The sequence below is a fragment of the Melopsittacus undulatus genome, chromosome Z, assembly GCF_012275295.1.
Source record: "Melopsittacus undulatus isolate bMelUnd1 chromosome Z, bMelUnd1.mat.Z, whole genome shotgun sequence".
In the NCBI taxonomy this organism is placed as follows: domain Eukaryota; kingdom Metazoa; phylum Chordata; class Aves; order Psittaciformes; family Psittaculidae; genus Melopsittacus; species Melopsittacus undulatus.
Window position 1 is genome coordinate 20,998,529 of NC_047557.1, and position 23,689 is coordinate 21,022,217.

General features: G+C 40.5%; 1 protein-coding gene across 1 annotated transcript in view; it reads left to right on the top strand.

The window, feature by feature from the left end:
- The window catches only part of NDUFAF2 (NADH:ubiquinone oxidoreductase complex assembly factor 2), a 69,869-nt gene that overhangs the window by 42,682 nt on the left and 3,498 nt on the right, over nucleotides 1-23,689 (top strand). Inside the window, exon 3 of the mRNA XM_034073002.1 lies at nucleotides 12,021-12,061. Within this exon, the coding sequence (XP_033928893.1) occupies nucleotides 12,021-12,061 (41 nt within the window). The remainder of the gene's footprint in view (nucleotides 1-12,020; nucleotides 12,062-23,689) is intronic.

Consider the following 23,689-nt stretch of genomic DNA (forward strand, 5'->3'; position numbering starts at 1 on the left):
CAGCACAAAACATGGGCAGTCACATTGTGTCAGATGGTGTGAGCTAATCACCATTTCACAAAGGGTCTTAACGAACTTGCTCTATGAACCTGCTCCTCAGGACTGCTGGAATTGATATAGCACTAACAAGCTTGCATTATATCCAGCTCTGGTATCTTATCACAGTTCCATGTGACTTCACAGCTTGGTGCATGGGAAGGTACAGCGGTTCAGAGGGTTGCTTTTGCCAAGCACCAGTCAATGATCAGGGTCCCTGATGGACCTGAGATGCACTTTTGCAAGTCAAGCATCTTATCCAGGGCTGTTTTAAAGAGGACAAAGGCAATTGACAAGTCCTGTTTTGATGAGCTGCATTTACGCTTTTAGTGCTTAATGTCCTCAGCTTTGTAACTGCTGTTTGGGATTTTGTCAGCACCAAATACAAACTTCAGAGAGAAAATGAAAATTTACAGTATCAGATAGGTAGCAGTCTTTTCTTGTTAAGTACTAAATTTGTCAAGAAATGGAAGATATACATACATCTTTTCACCCATCCTGTACCTGCCTTAAATGTGTGTGTAGTTCATGTTTCTGACAAATCAGGTATGAAAATTCCAATAATCATAGAATCATAGAATAGTTAGGATTGAAAAGGACATCAAAATCATCTAGTTCCAACCCCCCTGCTATGGGCAGGGACACCTCACACTAAACCATGTCACCCAAGGCTCTGTCCAACCTGGCTTTGAGCACTGCCAAGGATGGAGCATTCACTACCTCCCTGGGCAACCCATTCCAGTACCTCGCCACCCTAACAGTAAAGAATTCCTTCCTTAGATCCAATCTAAACCTCTGTTGTTTAAGTTTCAACCCATTACCCCTTGTCCTGTCACTACAGTCCCTAATGAAAGGTTCCTCCCCAGCATCCCTATAGGCCCCCTTCAGATACTGGAAGGCTGCTATGAGGTCTCCACGCAGCCTTCTCTTCTCCAGGCTGAACAGTCCCAACTTTCTCAGCCTGTCTTCATATGGGAGGTGCTCCAGTCCCTGATCATCCTCATGGCCCTCCTCTGGACTTGTTCCAACCCTACCATATCCTTTTTATGTTGAGGACACCAGAACTGTTCACAATACTGCAAGTGAGGTCTCACAAGAGCAGAGTAGAGGGGCAGGATCACCTCCTTCGATCTGCTGGTCACGCCCTTTTGATGCACCCCCAGGATACAGTTGGCTTTCTGGGCTGCAAGCACACACTGAAGCTGCTCATGTTCATTTTCTCATTGACCAACACCCCCAAGTCCTTCTCCACAGGACTACCATGAATTTCCTTTTTGCCCAACCTGTAGCTGTGCCTGGGATTGCTCCGACTCAGGTGTAGGACCTGGCACTTGTCATGGTTAAACTTCATGAGGTTGGCATCAGCCCACCTCACAAGTGTGTAAAGGTCCCTCTGCATGGCATTCCTTCCCTCCAGTGTATCAACAGAACCACACAGCTTGGTGTCATTGGCAAACTTGCTGAGGGCACACTCAATTCCATTGTCCATGTCAGTGACAAAGATACTAAACAAGACCGGTCCCAACACTGATCCCTGAGGGACACCACTCGTTACTGGTCTCCAGCTGGACATTGAACCATTGACCACAACTCTTTGCATGTGGTCATCCAGCCAGTTCTTTATCACCGAGTGGTCCACCTATCAAATTGATGTCTCTCCAATTTAGAGACAAGGATGTCATGTGGGACAGTGCCAAACGCTTTGCACAAGTCCAGGTAGATGACGTCAACTGCTCCACCCCTGTCCATCACTTCTGTAGCCCCATCATAGAAGGCCACCAAATTGGTCAGGCAGGATGTCCCCTTAGTGAAGTCATGCTGGCTGTCACCAACCACCTTGTTGTTTTTCATGTGCCTTAGCATGCCTTGCTGGAGAATCTGCTCCCCAGATTTTGCCAGGCACAGAGGTGAGACTGACTGGTCTATAATTCCCCGGGTCATCCATTTTCCCCTTCTTGAAAATGGGGGTTATATTTCCCTTTTTCCAGTCATCAGGAACTTCACCTGACTGCCATGATTTTTCAAATATGATGGCCAGTGGCTTTCCAACTTTATTCGCCAGCTCCTTCAGGACCTGTGGATGGATTTCATCAGGTCCCATGGACTTGTGTACATTCAGGTTCTTAAGATGGTCTCGAGCCAGATCCTCTCCTACAGTGGGCCCAAGGTCTAGGTTTTCACAGTCCCTGCGTCCGCCTTCTAAGACTTGGGTGCTGCGGTCAGAGCCTTTGCCAGTGAAGACCGAGGCAAAGAAGCCATTCAGAACCTCAGCCTTCTCCAAGTCCTGTGTAGCCAGTTCTCCCGAAAGTTTCCGGAGGGGGCCTACATTGTCCTTAGTCTGTTTTTTAGCTGCTACATACCTATAAAATCCCTTCCTATTATCTTTAACATCCCTTGCCAAGTTTAGCTCCAATTGGGCCTTAGGTTTCCTAACTTGGTCCCTAACTACCCTGACAACATCCCTGTATTCATCCCAGGCCACCTGTCCTTGTTTCCCCCTTTTATAGCCTCTTATTTTCCTGTGAATTTTCCTCAGCAGCTCCTTATCCATCCAAGGAGGTCTCCTGGCCCTCCTGCTGCACTTCCTTCTGGTCAGGATGCAACACTCCTGAGCTTGTAGCAGGTGATCCTTGAATGTTAACCAAGAGTCTTGGGCCCCCTTGCCCTCTAGGGCTATATCCCATGGAACCTTACTAAGCAGGTTCCTGAAGAGGCCAAAGTCTGCTCTCTTGAAGTCCAGGGCAGTGAGCTTACTGCACGCTCTTCTCACTGTCTTGAGGATCTCAAATTCGACCATCTCATGATCACTGCATCCAAGACTTCCCTGGAGAGTCACATTTCCAATGAGCCCTTCCCTGTTGGTGAGCATGAGGTCAAGCATGGCACCTCTCCTCATAGGCTCCTTTATTGCTTGCAGAAGGAAGTTGTCTTCCACACAAATGAGGAACCTCCTGGATTGCTTGTGCCGGATGTACCGTCGCCCCAACAGATGCCAGGGTGGTTGAAGTCCCCCATGAGAACAAGGGCCTGCAAGTGTGAGGCTTTTCCTATTTGTCTGTAGAGTTCTTCATCCACAGGTTCCTCTTGATCAGGCGGTCTGTACAGATCCCCACAGTAATGTGTCCCATCACCGATTTCCCCTTAACCCTGACCCACAAACTTTTTGTTAACTGATCACCTGTCCCCAGACAGAGTTCCATACTCTCCAGCCTATCCCTAACATAAAGGGGCAACTCCCCCTCCCCTCCTACCGGGCCTGTCTTTTCTAAAAAGCTTATAACCCTCCATTCCAACACTCCAGGTCAAAGGAGCCATCCCACCATGTTTCTGTGATGCCTATTATATCATAGCCCCGTAGATGTGCCCACATCTCTAATTCCTCTTGTTTATTCCTCAGGCTACGGGCATTTATATAGAGGCATCTGATCCGAGCTCCAAATGAAGCCAGCTCAGTGGCTGGAGCAGCTAGAATATTACTACATTGCTCAGAGTATTTATTATAGGTGCTGGCAACTGACTGGGTGTGTCGGGATGGAATGATGCTCCCCTCCCCCAATACAACTAGTTTTAAAGCATCCTTGACAAGTCTGGCAAGCCTCCCAGCAAAGCCACTCTGTCCCTTTCTTTATCAGAGCAGTTCCACCAGCCCCCAGTAGGCCTGGCCTACAGACGTGGGCCCCGTGTCCAAGACACCCAAAACCCTTGACTATGACACCACCCTTTAACCATTTATTAACCAGTCCAATCCTCCTTGCCTTTGGAAGGTCCTCCCCTGTGTCTTGGAGAATTGTCGAAAAGACTATCTGAGCTCCAGAACCTCTAACCACCTCTCCCAGAGCTCTGTAGTCCTTCTTTATACTCCTCAGGCTACTACTATCTACATCCCTAGCACCCACATGTATCACTAGAAGCGGGTATTAGTCCGTGGGACTTACTAGAGCAGGCAGCCTCTCTGCAACATCCCTGATCCGTGCCCCAGGTAGGCAACACACCTCCCTTGCGACCGGGTCAGGCCGACAGATGAGCGCTTCTGTTCCTTTCAAGGCAGAGTCCCCTACTACTACAACCTGCCGCTTTTTGCTGGCGGCACCAGTAGAGATCTTCTGTACCAGTGCACCAGCCGACTGTTTCTGATGCAAGTGCATTTCCTCATCAGCCCCCTGCAGGACAGCAAAGCGGTTCTGGGTGGGGACAGCAGATTTAGGAGGAAGCCCCTTGCTTTTAATTGCTCTCTTCCTCCTTTGGTTGTTTTTTTTTTGTTACTAATTCCCAGCTTCCCTGATCAACAGCCTCCTTCTTTCCTCCATGAGTTAGAGGGGAATCTTGAGGCCCCTGTGCTGTTTGGTCCTGGAGCAAGCAGTCCTGCTTCCTCTCAGCTTCCCTGACACCTTGCAGCTTACTGACAGCATCCCGTAGCTCAGCCACCTGCTGCAGGAGGACCTCCATCAGGGAGCAGCGAGCACAGCCCTGCCCATTCTGCACCTTTCTCTCACAAGACCAGTGCAGGCACTCTCTACACTCCAAGCTCTGCACTGCAACCTCCCCACTTACCGGCTCTGTCTGGGTGCCTACGCTGGCCACCACTGGGGTGGCCGGGGCAGAGCTCCCAGACCAGACCCTGGTCGTACAGTGAGTGCTCACCATCCTGCTCGCCTGCCCGCGTGAACTGCCCGCACAAACTGCCTCCACCCGCTCTGTTTGCCCGCTCTGTTCGCCGCGCTCCCTGGGTAGATTTTTAACCACTCACAGTTGGGTGCCACTCCTCCTGTCTCCCGCCCCTGGTGAGTCACCTCCTCGCGCTAGCTGAGCTCTTTGCAAGTCCTGTCGAGGACTTGAGGCTCCCTCCTCAGTGGCTCTTGTCGCTCTGTGGTGAGGTTTCTGGATGCTGATCTCCCCCAGCTCCGCTCCGGTGTTACAGGCATCCTCTCTCAAGCTACTCCCCTCACCAAGTGTCTGAGAATGGCCACTGATGGCCAGTCTGTATATTTTTGTCCAATGCCAATTTAAACATTACAAATAGTTTTGTGGAAATAAAACAATTTTTAAAAGCCAAACTGGTACTTCTGCTGTGGATGTAAAGGCTGTTAAATAGCTATTGTGCCTTTGCTACATTTTGGGATGTGAATCGTGGATGTGGGATGCTCTGAAGTTCACTTCATAACTACTATTGTCTACTTCCTTTAAAATGAAAATTTCTCAGTAAGAAATGGGAAAGAATGGAAAGAGTAGAGGGTTTAAATAATACTGTAGAAGTCAAGTTATCTGAGTGGGAACTGTTTATGGGTTTTAGATGCGCTTTGCTGAAAAGGCTCATTTCAATTCTGTCTCTATTTTTTCCGCTTTGAGATCTTGAAGTTTCCCAGGCACACAAGAACTGTGCTGAACTTTCACTCTGTATCTTCTGTCCAGACTCTTGAAAATTTCCCAATGCATTCTTTCTGTGGGAGTTCACATTATAGTTTGTGCTATCATGGATGCTGATCATTCCAGCAAATAGTCTGGAGACTTTGCGAAAGGATTTCTGAAATACCTGTTGTTTTTTTCTGAATGGTAACAGATGAACCCAAGGTTAGCAGGCTGTATAATATTGTTTATTTCTATTTTCTCTTTGCTCTTGGAAATTTTGTACATTTTTAGTGTTCTAAATCCTCTCTGCTGGGCACATGCTTACATCTCCAGGAGCTTTCTCTCTAAATCCTCTGTATGCACTTTGGCACCTGTGGCCTCTGCTTCAGCTTTGGCTGGTTCAGCAGTAACAGTTCCTTGCCTAGTCTTCTCAGGCTTTTAACTTTAAGGACTGTGCTAAATTTTCTGATGCCTGTTTTCCTCTCCTTTTTCTAGGGATCTGTGGAGAGCTGCTTTCCCCTGTGCTTTGTTCTGCCAGGACTCAGTTTTTTAGCTTGTAGATAATCTTTAATGGTCATCTGATTTGAAAGCAGTCATCTCACCCCCTTCCCTCATCCTTGTTTACCTACATGACGTTTTCTGACTAGAAAAGAAACCTCTTGTAACCAAAATGAATAAAAGTACTGTCCCTGGAAATACTTAAGGGCATGAGTTGTCTGAGGAGAAGTTGCACAAAACCAGGTCAAGGGATTGTTTAAGGACTGGGAGCAGGCTGTAGTGAAATTAGTCTGAGCTTAATCTCATTGTATATCTAAGGACTTTCAGCCTGGTCAGCTGGTAAACTAAAGGGCTGATTTTATATTGTGTTCATCAAATTATAAACACGTAATAAGGTAACGGAAACCAAGGAGAAAGCTATAAAGCAAGTAGATAAACCAGTCATCCAGATTACAGACTCAATCTGTGCAAGCTGTTTCTCTGACTCCAGAGAGAATTTGTGTATTAATCCTGAGAGTTTAACAATTACAGGGCCAAGGGCTTACTTCCGAAGGGCTTGCCTGGAATGTTTCTTCTGAATGTCTCTTTCTTAGTTTTAAGTGAGCTGTGGGATTAAATTTCCTCAATTTTCAGATGCATGAATTTTACAAAAGTACTGAATGTCCATTAAGGCTTTGTAAAACTGAAATATGCTCAATGTGAAAAGAACAGAATTATAATCCTTGTATTATCCTTATGTCGTGGTTTAAGCCAAGCCAGTAACTCAGAACCACATAGCCACTCGCTCACATCCTGCCCTTCCTCCCCCCGCTCCCAGAGGGATGGGGAGGCGAATCGAAATAATGTAACTCACACGGATTGAGATAAGAACAGTCCGGTAACTAAGGTATAACACAAATCACTACTGGTGCACAAATAATAATAATGATAGGGGAAATAACAGGGAACAGAATATGACCACTCACCACCACTGACCGTACGCAGCCCAACCCAAGCAGTGATCTAGCCCTTGCGGGTAACTGCCCCCCAGTTTATATAGTGGGCATGACGTGCTGTGTTACGGAATACCTCTTTGGCTAGTTTGGGTCAGGGGCCCTGTCTCTGCTTCCTCCCTCCTTCTCCTCCTCCCTGGCAGAGCATGAGACTCAGAAAGTCCTTGGTCAGAGTAAACATTACTGAGCAGCAGCTAAAAACATTGGTGTTATCAGTGCTATTCCCAGGCCAAAAGTCAAAACCCCAGTACTGCACCAGCTACTAAGAAGGAGAAAAATGATTGCTGCCTGAACCAGGCTTAGTGCTAGCTATTTGTACATGAAAATTAAGTTCATTTTAATTCTAAAAATCAAAAAATATGTTTCTGTTTGTACTGTAGTTTTGAATTTAGAACATAATCCATAGGCACAACACAAATGCTACCTATTTTTGTTTAGGTGAAGTCTCATATTTTACTATGAAGTGGTAGTACATACTTTTCCCTAGGCAATATGGATAAGCACAACTGATAACCTTTCTATAATGTTAGCACTGAATGTTCACCTACTGTAGAAAGTGTAACTTACCTCCTTGGGACATGTCAATGGCTCTCCTGAGGGGAGATCAGTAATTCATGCATATCTATAGAGATGCATGAGATTGCATGCTTCACACAGCATCGTTTTATTGCCCATATACTCCTACTTTCTTTTTTTTTTTCCCCTTTTTTCTCATTATTTCTTTCTTGGTAAACATTAGTGATTAGTGGGAGTCTTAATTTGCATGCTCGCATTTATGGTCATTACAGTGTGTTCTGTGCCAGTAGGAGTCTTAAAGTTCAATGAAAAATCTCATGCATACTAATAAGAATGCAAATGAGGGCTGATGAAAGGATGTGGATTCAAGGTAGGAAATGTCCAGCTATCTTGCTAAATTCCTTTTAGACAAAGGTAACCTTACAATGGGTCCAGAATACAGGAAGTGCCAGCCAGATAAAATTAGAAGTAGCGCATAATTAGTTTGAAATGGAAGCAATTTTGTGAAAGCTCTTGGGGGCAGGGAAGCATGTTTTAGTTGTGCTCAGTACATACATGTTACCCTCTCTACCAGATTTAAAACATCCTGGCTGACAGTGATGAGAGCATTTTCTCTTATTAGCATAGGGAATGGGAGTGTTCATGTGAAAATCTTTTCCAGCCAGAACTGTCATTGTTCACTTTTTAATTAAATATATGCTTGTGTGCATATGGTCTTCAAATAATGTGTAATAAAGCACCTGCCTGCTTTGTTTCCTCAACAAATATTTAACTGTGGAATAAGTCCCTTCAGTAATTGAAACCTGCATTGACTGAAAGTATAATGTAGAGCACAAAGAAAGAAAGAGGTGGGAGAGCTTTTCCTTTGCTAAAGATGTGGGAGAAAGATGGGAGAGCTTTTCCTTGCTGAAGTGTATACATTGACTATATTTTTCAAAGAGAATGCAAAATGTTTTGTTATCAAGATATTATTTACTTAAATTTTGTTAAAATTAGTGCTAACTCAGTAGTAAATCACTGGTTATATTTTTGCATACATTCATTCTTCCTTTAATTATTACCATGAATTTCCCTTATGGCTGAGTTATGAGGTGTTGCTGGTTTTTTTTGAATGTTATTTTGGAAGCTCAAAATATTACTGATAACATAAAAACATTGAAAGTCTTTTTAATTTTTTGTCGGGAAAAGCAGATGAGAATTAAAATATTGTAGAGTCCTCCGATTTTTCTCCCCAGAGACTGAGGACTGGACAGGTAAATTATTAGAAAAATGTATTGCTTTTCAAAGACTGGTAAAACTGATGCTAAAGTCCAATATACTAAAATACACCCAATTCAGGTGGTGTTTGCTTTTAATTTTGTAATGTATATTGAGCTGTACTTTGCAAAGAATATTTCAGAAATTGATTTGCACAGAGGAGATATTATATATTAACACTGACTTTACCTCATGGCTATAAAGAGATTTTAGTATTTTTTTTACAGTATTTCTCCCTCAGCTACACAGCACTAAATTTAATTTAATAATGATTTCCTAACGCAGCTCATCAGAGATGTTACAATTAATTTACCTGTAATAATTTGGAAAATGGTGTCCAGTCTTTGTGTCAGCAAGTTTTTATCAGCAAGGGTTAAACTGAAAAAGTATTGTAGTCCTGACGTTCATTAGAAAGAAGGAAGGTTACTAGCTACTATAAACCCATGCATTCAAATGCTTTTTATAGCTGGAAAAAAAAACCCCACAATGTTACAACTTTGTGCATTATTTAATGAATTAAAATAGATACAGTCTGATAATGGAATGTTTGATATGAGAAATATTCCTAAATTAAGGATTGTTTTGTTGCTTTTGAGTGTTGGTACTAACTGAGATCTATTAATGAATGAAAACGTGTTGCATAATGCTCCTTGCTTCGCAGCTTCTGTTCACAGGATGCATGTCATTGTGTTACCCTTCACTGTTCCGTCTGTGGCTTGTTAAACTGAGGCAGATAATTAAATGATAAAATCTTTTGGTAGAAGTATTTCATTCATCTGAAAATCATTAATCAAATAACTGCCTAAAAGTCCCATCTATTGTTGAAAGAAAATCTATTATAATGGTTGCATTTCAGCAGTAGTTTTGAACTGCAGCTTAGCTTCTCTAGGATTTCAAATTTTAAGAATTTTTCTTTAAGAATCTAATCACATAGCTGAAGTTAAAATGTGGCTGGTTTTAGGGTTGTTTTGTTTGAATACTGGCAGTTTAAAACTACTGAAGCAATTTTTAGGTGCTGAGAAAAGTGGCACTGAAACCAGTGGTATCATACTTCCATGTGGCAGAAGCAAGGCATGGCAAAGCAGATGATACTTTGTTGAAAGCAATCCCTTGAATTTTGAAGATTTAAAACTTATTTTTCTATGAAGTATTTGAAACTACTGCTTTTTCCTTTTTTCTCCAGCTGTCTCATTTATTGGTTAGTGCCTAGTATACAACCTTCACTATACCTGATACCTCTACCACTTTCTTGCTTTTCTGGATGATGTTGGAACTGTTGCTAAGCACAGACAAAGATTACTTCTGTCAAGAGAAAAGGCGTATGGGCTGTGATTTTGTCTAATAGCATTGTCAGCCCTTTTACAAAGATTGTCTACAAGGCTTCTGGTGGGAAGTGTCAGTCTCAGTCATGTCAGTTTAAGCTCTGGTCTTGCCAGATTTTGTATTTGGAAATCCTCATAAAGGATTCAAAAGTGCTATGGGTGCATGCAAAATGTTTTCTGGTTCTACAGATTCAATTTAAAGTAATTTAGTTGTATTTTGGATTATCTTATTAGGCTGTCTTTCTTTCCACTAACATAAAACTTTTGCAGAAAGGATGATATTGACTGTTCAGTGCTCAGTTGCTTCTCCACAATAACAAATGTAGGTCTAACCTTTGTTAGGACCAAAAGACTTCTGAGAAGAGCTGGCAATAACTGCTTTTGAGAGATGTTTAAGAATGGTATTTGAAAGAACACATATTCAGAAAATGTCATTTGATAGACAAGAACCAAAAGTAATACCTTAATTTGTATTGTTTCAGGTATTTTACCATTAACCTTAAGGCTGTTGGCCTTGTTATCATGGCTGAATTCCAAGCTGTGCAATGCCATTTTGCCTGCCTTAATTCTGTTCTTACTTTAATTGGAAGCTACACTCCTAAAACCAGGTTCATAATGTTGTTGAAAGGGAATGGTGTTAGTGTTTCACTCTGTGTGTAACTGCATTTTCAGTAGTGAGGTGAAATTGACTCTGTGCAGCTTTTGGTGTTCTGGACATGCTGTCTGAATCATTCCCCAGTTCTCAAAATGCAGCACAGATGGTATTAGAAAATTCAAATTTGGAATAGTTCCTTCTTAAAGCTGAAACTTCATAGACAGCTACAGGTCAGACAAGAATTTGACTGGGTGATAATGAAAATGTCAGTTTCACTCTAATTTTCAAGCACAGTAGCCAAATTCTTAATTGTCTAGGCAAATATACAAAAGAATGTTTTGCCATGTCTTGGCACTTGGAACTGGCTTTCCTTATGTTTGTCCTTCTGTTCACTACTGGCCACTTGCATTCTGCTACTTGTTCATTTGAAAAATGAGCAGAAAAGACTGTCTGAAAAAGTATACAACCAAGTACCTACCAATTCTGTGGCTAAAAAGGCATGAAAAAAAGCTACAGTACTGATACTTCTGAAGAGTGATGGGTATTGTCTTGTCCATAGTCGCATAATTTGTTTGTCTAAATAATGCCTATTGTAGCTTGAGTATGCCTAATAATTCATTGACTGAATAAAGCAAGACCCAATGGAATACTGATGGAGTCTGCAATAGGGTCCCTTTAGATTGCTGCTTCCAGCCAGTCCCATGCTGACCATCAGTGTTTGCAATGGGATGGGCATAAGCATATTGCTTTTGTTTCGTCATGGAAACCATCAGCCACAGAACAATTGGGCTTGCCACTGCTTTCATCCCTCTGCTCTCTTCCAGCATGAGTTGACTGAGATGGAAGGAGCTTTCCCCGAATTATGGATCCTCCCCCTTGATGGAGTGGGTAATCCCACACAGCCATAGAACGTGGTGCAGGCAGGCTCTGCAGCTCCTCAGTCAGGTTTGGGGCTCTGCCTTGCATCCCATAAAGGAATCCTAGTTGGCACTAACATAAATATGGTTTGGCTTTAACAATGCCTGAAGCATTTACAGGAATCCTTTTTCTGCAGAGAGGTCTAAGGTTTTTCATACTTTTCACCAGTCAGCTTTCTCAGGGTGAAGCTCAGCTCTGTGTAGAAAGCTCAACAACAGGCATGGGCTGTGAGTGCTGCTTTTTGAGCCCTGTTTTGGCAACCAGTGTGGTATGTAAGCTACGTTCAGCTTTCCTCATAGACATGATTTCTTTTTAATTTTCCTTTTCCCCCTCCCTTCTGCAAAGACTGAGAGTATTTAGGTGGGAAATAACATGTTGGGTCTTTATATTTTAGGAAATTATATGGCTTGCCAGGTTGTGGCAAATTCTATTGTAATTTTTATGTAAGCATTTACTTTCTGTCACAAATACATCATAACTGAGTTTCAATAGTCTCTCTGATCTTTGAAATAATCCATTTGATTTTATTTTCTTTTGCAGCATGGATAAGAAAAAAAAGAAAGAATCCACCCACCATTGAGGTGAGAGAGATGAAGTGTCTTTAAATTTTTAAACTGTAATTAAACTGCAAAAATTAATTTATAGTGGACTCATCTATCCAGTACTTTGACACTTTTGGGCGAGAAATTTAATATGTTGCTTGCCTAATTAGATGAAATAATACACAGACTAAATATCTAACGTTTAGGGAGCACAAAAGCAAATGGAAATACAAACTCCAATATTCTTTAGTTGTTACTTTTATCTACATGGATTCTTCTAAGATGACCTGTGTAGGTTCTTTTAAGGTAATCATGGCCGTGTAAGAGTTTCTTTAGCTAAACAAATTCTGAAATTACTGCTATGAATTTTTACAATAGGTTGTCTGTGTATTAATGCAAGATTTGTTTCATGGTAGTTGATATTAAAATGCGAGTTTCAAATTCAGTTGCCAGTGGATTTATCAGTACAGGAAAACAAATTGCAGCAGCGCTTTATAGTGCTAATGAGGTGGCGGAGATGAAGCCATGGCTTTTTCTGTGAGTGGTTTCTAATGGACGGAAGCAGAGAAATTTCCCACTGTCTTTCATGCTGATGAGTTTGTGAAGACAGAACAGTTTAGCTATTGATCTGTGTGTACAGATGCACGTGCATACACTATTTGTCCTGGATTTGTATGACAAGTTGCTAAGCACCAGCTAGGAATGAGACAGTAGAGGAGGCATGGTTTTCTACAGAAGATTCAAACTGACACCCACAGAGGCAGACACTTGCAGCAGTAGGAATAACTGTGTTGAGTTCAGTAAAGCTGTGTTGGCACACTCTAGTCAAAGACTTGGTCACTGAGATCTGGTCTGTGAACAGTTGTCCTGCCTGTCTGTGAGTCAAGATAACGTGGGGAAGCTTGTCACCGAAATGAGCTCCTATGCAACTTGCAGCTTCTCAACTTACTCTCTCTGCCTCTGTTTCACACCTGCCTGTGAGCCACACTGTGACTGTAGAGATAAGAAGATCTGTAATACAACCATGAACAGAATAAAGTTTAGTTAAATTTCTTCTCAAAGCTTTTAGGACTTAACATGCATTTATTTGTGTTAACAGTCCAGGAAATACTGTGATTTTTTTTTCTTTTTAATTAGTTTTATCCCCCTTCCTCCTCATTGTAGTTACTTGTGCAGAAGTGCCGTTGTTCTTAGCTTGGACTAATCTCCATTTAAGTAGCTCTGGTTCATGCTAACTGTATACATACAACTTTTATTGTTGAACTTACCGTCTTGTGGGATACTTAAAGATGGGGGTGTTGCACGTCTTCTGTCCTGCCATTTCATGAGTCAATCTGCCATGATAGTTGTGCTAATATAAGCCTACTTCAGAGAATATGGGCAACCTTGGGTTTGGAATTGATGCAGCAAAGCTTCTCCTAGTGCTGGAGGTGGTGGTTCTGTTTCAAAATAGGGAACAAGGAGTCTCCACAGGTTCAGTACCATGCTAAATGTTTACCTTCCAGAAAAAACAGTTTATGGAGAATGAAAGATTCTTGGGAGTGATGGTGCATTCAGATTACAGGACAGCTTGCACCTTTAGCTTCATGAGGTAAAACATCTGAAAAATAATTTAGCAGCTAGGTACTTTACCTACAAGGGTGTGCATTGACTTTGTCAGAGCAGAAATTATATACCAGGAATTTGAAGGGCTGTTATCTTTTCCTTTCAAGTAATCTTTAAATTGTTTTTTCCTATATAAGGAAAGGTAGTTTAAATATATGTATGTTAAAAATTCTTGACATGATGTTTTGAAAATAAGGCTGCAGTCACATTTTAAATATATCAAAATGAAGCTTTCCCTCCCTCCCACCCCCCTGTATTAGTGTGGTGATATGTAGGATCTACTTTTCTCCTGATTTGAAATGGTTATACTATAAACCCTTACACCATAATATCATTATTGATATAATTACACTAGTGAAGTACATACAGAATACTGTTTTGGTCCCTATTTGCAGGCTTGGTGTTTTGGCTTTATAAACTTTACTGGCTGCTATTCTGTATTATATTCCCTTTTTTGACAATAATGGTGATACGGTAAACAGCTATGGAATGAGGGATTGTTTGTCACGATATTTCACGTTGAAACCCTGTGTAACAAATCTCTTTGTTCTTTCACATACATTCTATGTTCCTATATTTGTGATCTGTAATACCACTTTTTTTGATGTTTTTTACTTTTTTCCCTGTTCTTTGCTCATCATTTTTTTTCTCCCCTTTCTAATATGTTATTATAGACATAGTTAAACTTCTGTAAATTTCTGTTAGCATTCCCTGCTCTGTTTGACTACCACCTTTAGTATTTATGTGTGGGGTTTTCTATCTATTTGTCAAACTTACTGTTTATTCAGCTCTCAGCTATGGATGAGAGGTTGCCTAAATGCTTAGGCTATCACGTCCCATGATGAGCTGTATGATCAAACTTCAGTTGAAAATATTGCAGATATATGGCTTCTCAAATCACCTGGATTTACTGATAGCACTTATGACCACATTTTGAGAATGGCAGCTTATGTAGGCCAACAAAATGTCACTCATAATCATCATGACTTGTCAGTCACTTAAGTGAGACAAAGGTGAGTTCTCCTTCCTTACACTGATCAAGGTAGATGGGTCATGACAGCAGCTAAGTCTGTAGAAGATGTTCTTAAGACTTGATAATGTTTTGCGTTCAAACCAATCTTTCTTCCACAAACACCTAACTGATCTTTTTTGTTTCAATTGTAAAGCTTTCATTTTGTCACAGAAGAAGTGTCTTTGCATCTGTTCTTCTTTAGATTCTACTATTTTATATGGAAGAGTACTCCAGTGACTTCACAAGTCAGCTTCAGTCCTAAGTGTTTCACATACTTCATGGTTTCTGTCCTCCCTGTTCCCCTACCACATTTCCCCCGTTTTTGGAAGAAGTCACTTAGACTTCTGTGGACTGCACTAGTCATAACCCAAGAATGCTGCTCCTTGCCTTGGTTATTTCTAATTTGACCAGCAATGTAAGGCATGTTAGTGGTTGGAAGCCTTGAGTTTTAAATGCCAGATTCTGGTATACTGGAAATAGTTGGTTGCTTTTTGATTTTATTACAGCTTCAAATACACAAAGTCTCAACTCAGTTATAATGAGCGTGATAACTTTGCAAATGAATGCAGATCAAGTTGTTTCTTATCTTGCACTTAAATGTATTCTGTTCCTGTGGTAATCAGGGGGTCCCATCTTGATAGAGAACTTTGGATCATGTCTGCACCCAGTGTTAGCATGCATGTGTGTATACACATAAATGTACACATACTGCTTTATAATTGGTGATAATCTGACTTGTATATGTATAATTTTGCATTACTATAGCATTCTGTCATCTTTCCCTTTATATGTATTATGTATGGTCACAGATGGTTGGCTGAGGAAAATTAGTCATTACCTTTATTCCTGTGCAGCCATAAATCATATTTTAAACAGTTTAGCAAATGATAAATGATAAAGTAGACTATTATATTTCTTTAGTATATATATAGGAAACTAGATGTAGCAAGTTTTAGGAAATAGGAAACTGTAGCAAGTTTTCTGGCAAATAGGAAATGTGTCTTTTCTAAAGAGCTTACAGTGTTAAATTAATGAAAATGTTTTAAAGCCTACAAATATTAAAATATTTTTAATCAAATGCTATATTATGGAAGCAGATTCAATAATTTATCACTTTACATGCAATTAATTTACCTGCCAAGCATTAATGTTGTCAGAATTTATTAACTAAAGTTGTCTTGTGAGCAGTTGTTTTGTGAGAGTGATGTTCCATCCATGCAAATTATTTCTTTAACAGACTATTCCCTTCCATTCTTTGAGCCATAGTCCACTTTCACTTTGGCTCAACTAGGTGGTGAGGTAAATGCAAACGTGCTGTCTTGCATATACTCCTAGTTCCCAGTTTTTTTTGTGGCTAAAAGATTTAACTCCTAACTTAAAGCATGTCATCTTTATGTTTTGGATTTTTCACATTATGGTTGCAAAGCAAATTAAAAATGCTCTTGGGAGGCAGGGGTAAAACCCTTCTCTTCAGAACTCCTTTTATGGGGGACTTATGTCACTATTCTATCACCAAAGCAGAACTCCCCAAATTTAGAGGATGTTTAACTATGTAATACTTATAAGATATCACTTATAAGTTATCTTATAAGATATCACTGTGGATATGTCTCATACATTTCATGCACCTTATGAATTTCAAAGTTCTGCAGATGAGCAGCAATTGGTTGATAGGCAACTTTGCATGTCATTGACAAGCTTTGCTGCATTCTGCATCTCCTGTTTTTGTGCTGATTCATAACCCCTTTAAAAAAGAAAAAGTGCTTTATTTAAAATTTGGGATAGCATTACATAAATACATTAAAGATACTAATGAACAAAATTAGTTTCTGGTGGTGCAGCTCCTGATTGAGGTAGTGGCTGCATGCATAAGATCCTTGTAAGCTTTGGCTGTGGTGCATGTTTCAGTAGATAATCTACCTCTCTATCTGTCTGTTTTCTTGGTAAGATCAGTGTGTATTTACACACAGACAGGTTTTCTCCCATGTGGTAGTGGGAGTCATACCAGAATTGGTTTAGATATCTTGTATCTAAGACACATTGAGTCTTCAGCTTCTAACCCTGGAGTAGCTAAGAGGCATATTTTTAAGGATGTAATGAACCTTAAAAATAGCAGACATACACTGTTTTTAAGCCTCTCTGTGTCTAGCTTCTATTTGGTTTCTTTAGTACTGCTGATTTTAGAGGGTATCAGATTTGTAAGGGCTTTTAAAGAATCCTACTGCATGTATTTCCAAGTACTTGAATATATTTAGAAATCTAACCCTTATTTTTTCCTATGACAGTCCCTGTAGCCATGCACCCCTTCTGACAGTGTCCTAAGGTTCAAGAGTATCTGAGTAACTTGGCATTGTGTATGATCTTGTCTGGAGGATGGAGATATAAATAAAGTTACAGGCCAACTTGGGGTGTCAGAACATGCAGGAGGAGAAAACAGAGAAATTTATCATGATACGGCCTAGAAAAACTGGTTTAGAGAAAAATAGAGTTTACCTCTGAACCTGCTAATGTCATGTCCTGCAGTTGCTACATGCATACCTATAGTGGCTCTTCAGTAGATACAGATCTTTGTTCTAGAAGTGAGTTCACTGTTAAGCTAGATTCTACTTCCTCTGTAGTGCACACAGGGCTGCATAGCTACAAGTATTCTCAGTTTCAACTGAAACCTCACTGTTTCTTTGTATGCATGTGTATGTGTGTTAATATTTCATGGTAAGTAAAGTAGAATTGTATATTCCTTTAATTAGTGTCAAGAGCCTGAAAATAATTTTAAATAGAAAACCACAGTAAATGGCTGCTTTTCTCATGCATTATGTACTTGTTACACAGTAATAAAATTCTGTGGCTTCTGAATTACACATTTGGATAGAAGGTGAAATGTTAAAAAAGGAAACTTTTCGTGACAGCTCCTGTCTTCTTTCACACCATTTCAGGCATTTCCATAATTATCTGTTTTGACAAACTCCTTGTGAAGGGAGGAAAAATATACGTCAGTGAGTTGTAATAAGCATAAGATTTCAATGATTGTTTCTCCCTCCCCCTCAGCCCAAATAATTACACTGAAACTACATTCTGTTTGCTTGCCGCAGCGCATACACACTTTTCCCATTTGTTTGATCATACTTATTATTTATTTGAGAGATGGTATGATCAAAACTAGCTTCAGTCATGGAGATTAATTTACACAGAATTCATGTTCCTTTAACAAGAATGAGATGCAGTTTAGAAAAACCCTTTGTGATTTTTTTTTGTCACTTTTGGGATTGCAATTTGCAGTTTTGCTTCTGTCTTTTTTTCAAATGCTTCTGTTGAGAAGTTTTAAAACAAAAACTCCAATATGGAGATCATACATTCTTGCATAGAGAATAGGGCTTAGCAAGTGAGTATTTTACTCCTGAAGCCACAAAAAGCTGCAGAATAAGATTTACAGTTCTGGGAAATGCTGTTTAAAAAGCACAGGAGTAAACAGCAGTCTGAGCAAAACATTTTCCACCATTGTCCAGGATGACAACCAGGACTGAAAATTTGGGATATACTCAAATGACTTGACTTGCACTAAATAGCCTTTTGCATAGTAAATTATGCATGGTTCTAGAGGGGTTATTACTCAGTGTGAAAGGGCAGTGAAATTTGACTATGTAAAGCGCTGAGTTACAAAGGTCTAAATGTAAGGGAGTGGTCAGAAAAGTCATTCAAATAATAGTCATTTTTAGAAAAGGCACTTGAAGAAGCTGTCATATTTGAGAGTTCTTCCCTCTTATTCACTTTAACTTTCTCTCTGGTTTAAAACGTATGTGACTGTCAGCCTTCACAGAAGAGTATCAAGGCACCAATTTCTCCCATTACTTCCAGTTTGCCTGTGCTGCATATCCCAAGGCCATAGAGGAGAGAGCTGCTACTTCTCTCCCGAGTGGGAGGGAACACACAGAGCATTGGCTCTGCCTCCCAATTCACTATCAGCACAGCTGAACGGGGGTGGAGGGAGAAGTAATGTGTACCAGGAAAAGGGCTGGTACAGATTACATCATTTGTAGCGTAAGGGGAAAGCAAGGACCAAACTGGGTCTGAGTCAAAGCTACAGTTCCTTGTTTGCTCTGTGGGCGCACCAAGGCTATACATTGCCCTTTATTCAGGGCAGGGTGCAGTGGTGCCAGGTTAATTTGTGTCTTTTGCTGCCTCTACAGAGTTTCGTCTGTGATCTTGAACATATAGAATCATAGAATAATTAGGGTTGGAAAGGACCTTAAGATAATCCAGTTCTAACCCCCCTACCATGGGCAGGGACACCTCACACTAAACCATGTCACCCAAGGCTCTGTCCAACCTGGCTTTGAGCACTGCCAAGGGTGGAGCATTCACAACATCTCTGGGCAACCCATTCCAGTACCTCACCACCCTAACAGTAAAGAATTTCTTCCTTATATCCAATCTAAACCTCTGCTGTTTAAGTTTCAACCCATTACCCCTTGTCCTGTCACTACAGTCCCTAATGAAAGGTTCCTCCCCAGCATCCCTATAGGCCCCCTTCAGATACTGGAAGGCTGCTATGAGGTCTCCACTCAGCCTTCTCCAGGCTGCACAGCCCCAACTTTCTCAGCCTGTCTTCATATGGGAGGTGCTCCAGTCCCCTGATCATCCTCGTGGCCTCCTCTGGACTTGTTCCAATAGTTCCATATCCTTTTTATGTTGAGGACACCAGAACTGCACACAATACTGCAAGTGAGGTCTCACAAGAGCAGAGTAGAGGGGCAGGATCACCTCCTTTGACCTGCTGGTCACGCTCCTCTTGATGCAGCCCAGGGTACGTACATTTGGCTTTCTGGGGTGCAAGTGCACACTGCTGTTATATGTTAGATTATATTTATTATATGCGTTGTTCTGTAGACAAATCTTTGCAGTATTTTAAAAATAATTCAGGCACAAACTGCTACTAAGTCTGTGTGTTTCTGACAGGCTTTACATTCCAGTAAATGTAAATGTCTGAGCCTTTTCTCTTACTTTTGCCTCTCAATACGTGTTCTTGCCAAATACATGTGTGCTACACTGTGGTGCCCTAGAGATTATGTCAGCTCATGCCAGAGATTCTGCATTCTCAGAAGTAGTTATATAGTAACAGCATTGCTTCTCTGTAGATTTGATTGTAGATTTATTGAGAGTTAGAATAAGTATTTGAATGATTCAGCTTGGTAATACATGTGGTATTAGCACTGCATTTAAACTAAACATTGGGCTGTCATAAAATATATATTTGTATATACATTTTTAATCAATATGTTGATTTAACACTTGCATTGTGTTAACATTAATGCTTTTTAAGACTTAATTGTGATTTTTGTGCTGTTACTGATTGATTCCAAATAATTAGTGCACCTCTCATTTCAGGACTTCAAAATGCACAGTCTTCATCCAGAGTGAACTATAACATGATCCCATGATTCCCTTACAATAGCATGGGAATCAGTTTCAGAACCTGTGGTCCATTTCTGTATCTGCTTTATGTTTAAGGGGTCATGGAAGGTTACAAACACTGTTCTAAAACAGCACCTGTGTTAGTTTAGTTATTTGTTTAGATAATTCACCTAATTTACATTCAAAGGTTAAAAAAAGCTGTTCTACAAAGCTGCGACAGTAAGAGATGGCAGAAGTTGTGATGTATCGAACAAGAATCATTCAGATCAGTTTATTTTTGACTTATGCAGGTTGCAGCCTTCAAAAAAAAATCACTTTGAGTGCACAGAACCCAGTCTATATTTTAATATTGCGTCTGATTGAGATTGCTTGAAAATTAAACCTGAATGAAGCAATTGTATATTGCTTTGACTAATGTTGATTGTCTATTGACCAAAGATATTTAGCACTTACGTACATTACAAAATCAGCAGTCAGTTGGCTCGGTGTATGCCTTTCTAATTCACACTGTTCCTCTGGTTTTACCATGCACTGACACAGCCCTCCATTTACCACATTATTTCTTATTCCCAACCAAATGACACTGCTACTGTCATGCTCAGCTGCTGAGTTCACAAGCCCTGCCCCAGATCAGAACATGCCGTGCTTCCCAGCGATTAGGTCCTCTCTCTGCCTCCTACTCTTGAAACATGATGTAATATCCAATTATTTCATGTTGCCTTTTATAACTTGTCAAACCAGAAAATGGAGTTAACTAGTTTGGCAGTGTTATAAAAACAGGCAGGTGAATTGGCTGAACTTCCAGCACTTTGCTGGACTTCTAGTTAGTTTGTCAGGGAAGAAAAAATTCTGACATGTTAAACTGTGATAAAAGAATCAGCTTTTTTAATCTGTTCAAAACCAGATTTTTTCCTTTCCAGTTGTAATTTTATTAATTTTTGCTAATTTGTGCATGCTAATTTTTGACAGAGTTTAAATTTCAAGATCACTTATGATTAAAGATAAAAATTCAAACTAAGCAGCAAAGTGCAAGTATTCTAAGAATACTGAGTGTTATTTCCAACAAAGAACATTAATCTGCCCAGATTTATCAGTTCTGGCATCAAATAATTAGCTAACTCTACTCAAATCAGCAGAAATCAAAATCACAAGGATTTCAGCATAGGTAATTAAGATAACTTGGGAAGTTGGAATATATTGATTTTTAATTTAATCAAAATACAAACCCTTCTGAAATGAAATGTGACATCTTTCTCAAAATATATACGCCCTTTGCATTTATAGGCTTGTTATAGTGTCTTTAGAAAATCACCTGGAAAGAGCAAAACCAAAACAAGTGGCAATGTTAACCTTTAAACAATCCCTTTTGGACATTGTTGCATTGGTACTGTATGTCTTGCCATCTGGTTCCTTAGAACTACTTGTTCACAAGTTTGGATTTGCCTTCAGGAGGTTGAAAATGCTCCTTGAGAGGCAAGTGGTGTTCTGACTGATAGCTGGCTTGAGGACAGAGAGGGGAACAGCAACGAAGAGGAAGGGAAGGAGTAGTTCTTCAGATTGTGGGTTCAGGAGGTGCTGCAGGACAGAAAGGGTTAAGTACAAACATTTGCCTGTAGAGAAGACTACCAAGGACTGTTCAGTAAAGGCTATCCACTAGTGAGCAAGATCCCAGCAGAAGGAGTAAGTCTATAGAAACCTTTCTCATATTTACAACATTTTCCTACCAGGGGGAACTAATTTTATTCATTGTGTAAGGCTACTAGTTTATTCAGAAAAGGGAAAGCTATGTCAATATGGGATCCTTGAAGTGCAAAAGAAGGGTCCATTCCAGATCTTCAGATGCAGCAGGTCTTCCAGTACAGCCTTGTAGGCTCTGAAAATCCTTTGACTAGAAACAAACTTCTAGATTTTTCTCCTCCTGTGGAGTAGAGGTGAATACAGTTTCCAAGCAGCAGAGGATGTTTGATGATACATCTCAGCTGCCACAGTTGAGTGCTTTAAACAAAAATATAGTTTCCAAGAAAAGTGGAAATTTCATGCTAGCAGCATAAAATGCAGCCTGGTCCCTTTTGCAGCAACACACTTGGAAGGCAGCAACATGTCTTGTGCTGCATGGCCCCCATGAGCAGACTGTTTTTCATTCTCTGTTCTGCAGCAGTTACCACCTAAGATGTCAGAATGTGCAGAAGTCGTCAGGTTCTGGATGAAAAGCAGCTGCCTCAAAACCCACATAGGACCACTTTGGCATTTTCTTAATAATAATAATGTTAGGTTCTTCAAGAAAACCTTGGAGATCACTTCATTAAACCCTGCCTTTCTAAGGAGGGAAGGCAGGCAGCTGCAATCATTAGATGGATCAAAAACTTCATAGAGCTTACAGTAATCACCAAAGCTAGACAAGTAGTTACATGCAGTAAGTAAAATTTCTTCTTTTACATTCCACCTAAAAGTGAACTTTAATACACATAGTTGGACCTAGTTCTCACCATGTCATGTGATTTCTTGTTCCAAATGCTGGGAACTGATGTATTTCAAGGTGAATATCTTCATGTAAGGATTTCAGCTGGTATAAAACATGTCTGGATGTCTTCAGGCGTTTTTCCTTTTTCAGTTTTGCTTCACAATCCCAATCCTTAGATTTCTCTTTTAATAAAAAACGATGAAGGGCATTTCTGATTCTCTTTAGATACCTCATCTCCTGAGAACTACAGGTTCAAAGGGCTTATATCTTTAATTTGTGTAAAAAAAAGTATTTGAAGAGCAAGCTAACCCTTAGAAAACTGCAGTTACCCAGTAGACACCATGTCCTCTGTGCTGGATAGTGTGATTTTGTATTTCCCCTAAAGGTCAGAGCACATTACATATTTATGTTCTCATATTCCCCCAGAAAACTTAAATGGTATGTTTGGGGGGTGGGTGTGAGGGGCTGTCTGTAGTGAAGCTAGCCGTTTATAAAATACTGCAGTTCATCTTGGAGGAGAAGATAAATGTTCTGAATCTGCCAATGTAATTAAGAGAAAAAGAAGACTCAGCTCCCAGTCACTGCTTAAAGTTACCGAACAGTGAAGGACAGGGCATCAACAGAGATTCAGGGTGAAAATGTAAGCTGTGTGCAGGCGGATTGAAGAGCCTGTGGAGCTGTGCAGATTTACTTAGACTACTTCTCAGGGGTAGAAGAGCCCGCAGATGTTGGCTTCTCTACCATTCTTCTGCAGGTGATATGAAGCCCTGTAGAACCAGGAGGATGTCTGAGGTGGACCCTTTCTAACACTCACTGTCATTAGGTACAGTGAGCCATGCAGATGAAAGCCAAATTTGGAAGATTTTTGTAAAGATTTGGCACATTTCTAGTGTGTTTTAAGGATAATTCCTTGTATAAATATGGATCTAGTAATTTCATTAAAATTGTCATTGTGAACCAAGTTGATTATCCTATTCAGATTTGGAAATTCCTGTAATGGCAGTGAAACTGTGATGTTACACTTTTTCCAAGCTGCAGTAGCTATTGTAATTGAACCAACAGTACTTAGAAATACAATCACTGTGTTTTATAAAAAAGTATATATAGCGAGAATTGGGAATGAAGTATTTGTTGGAGGCAGTATTTGGAACAGGAAGGACTCTGAGAATTCCACAGAATT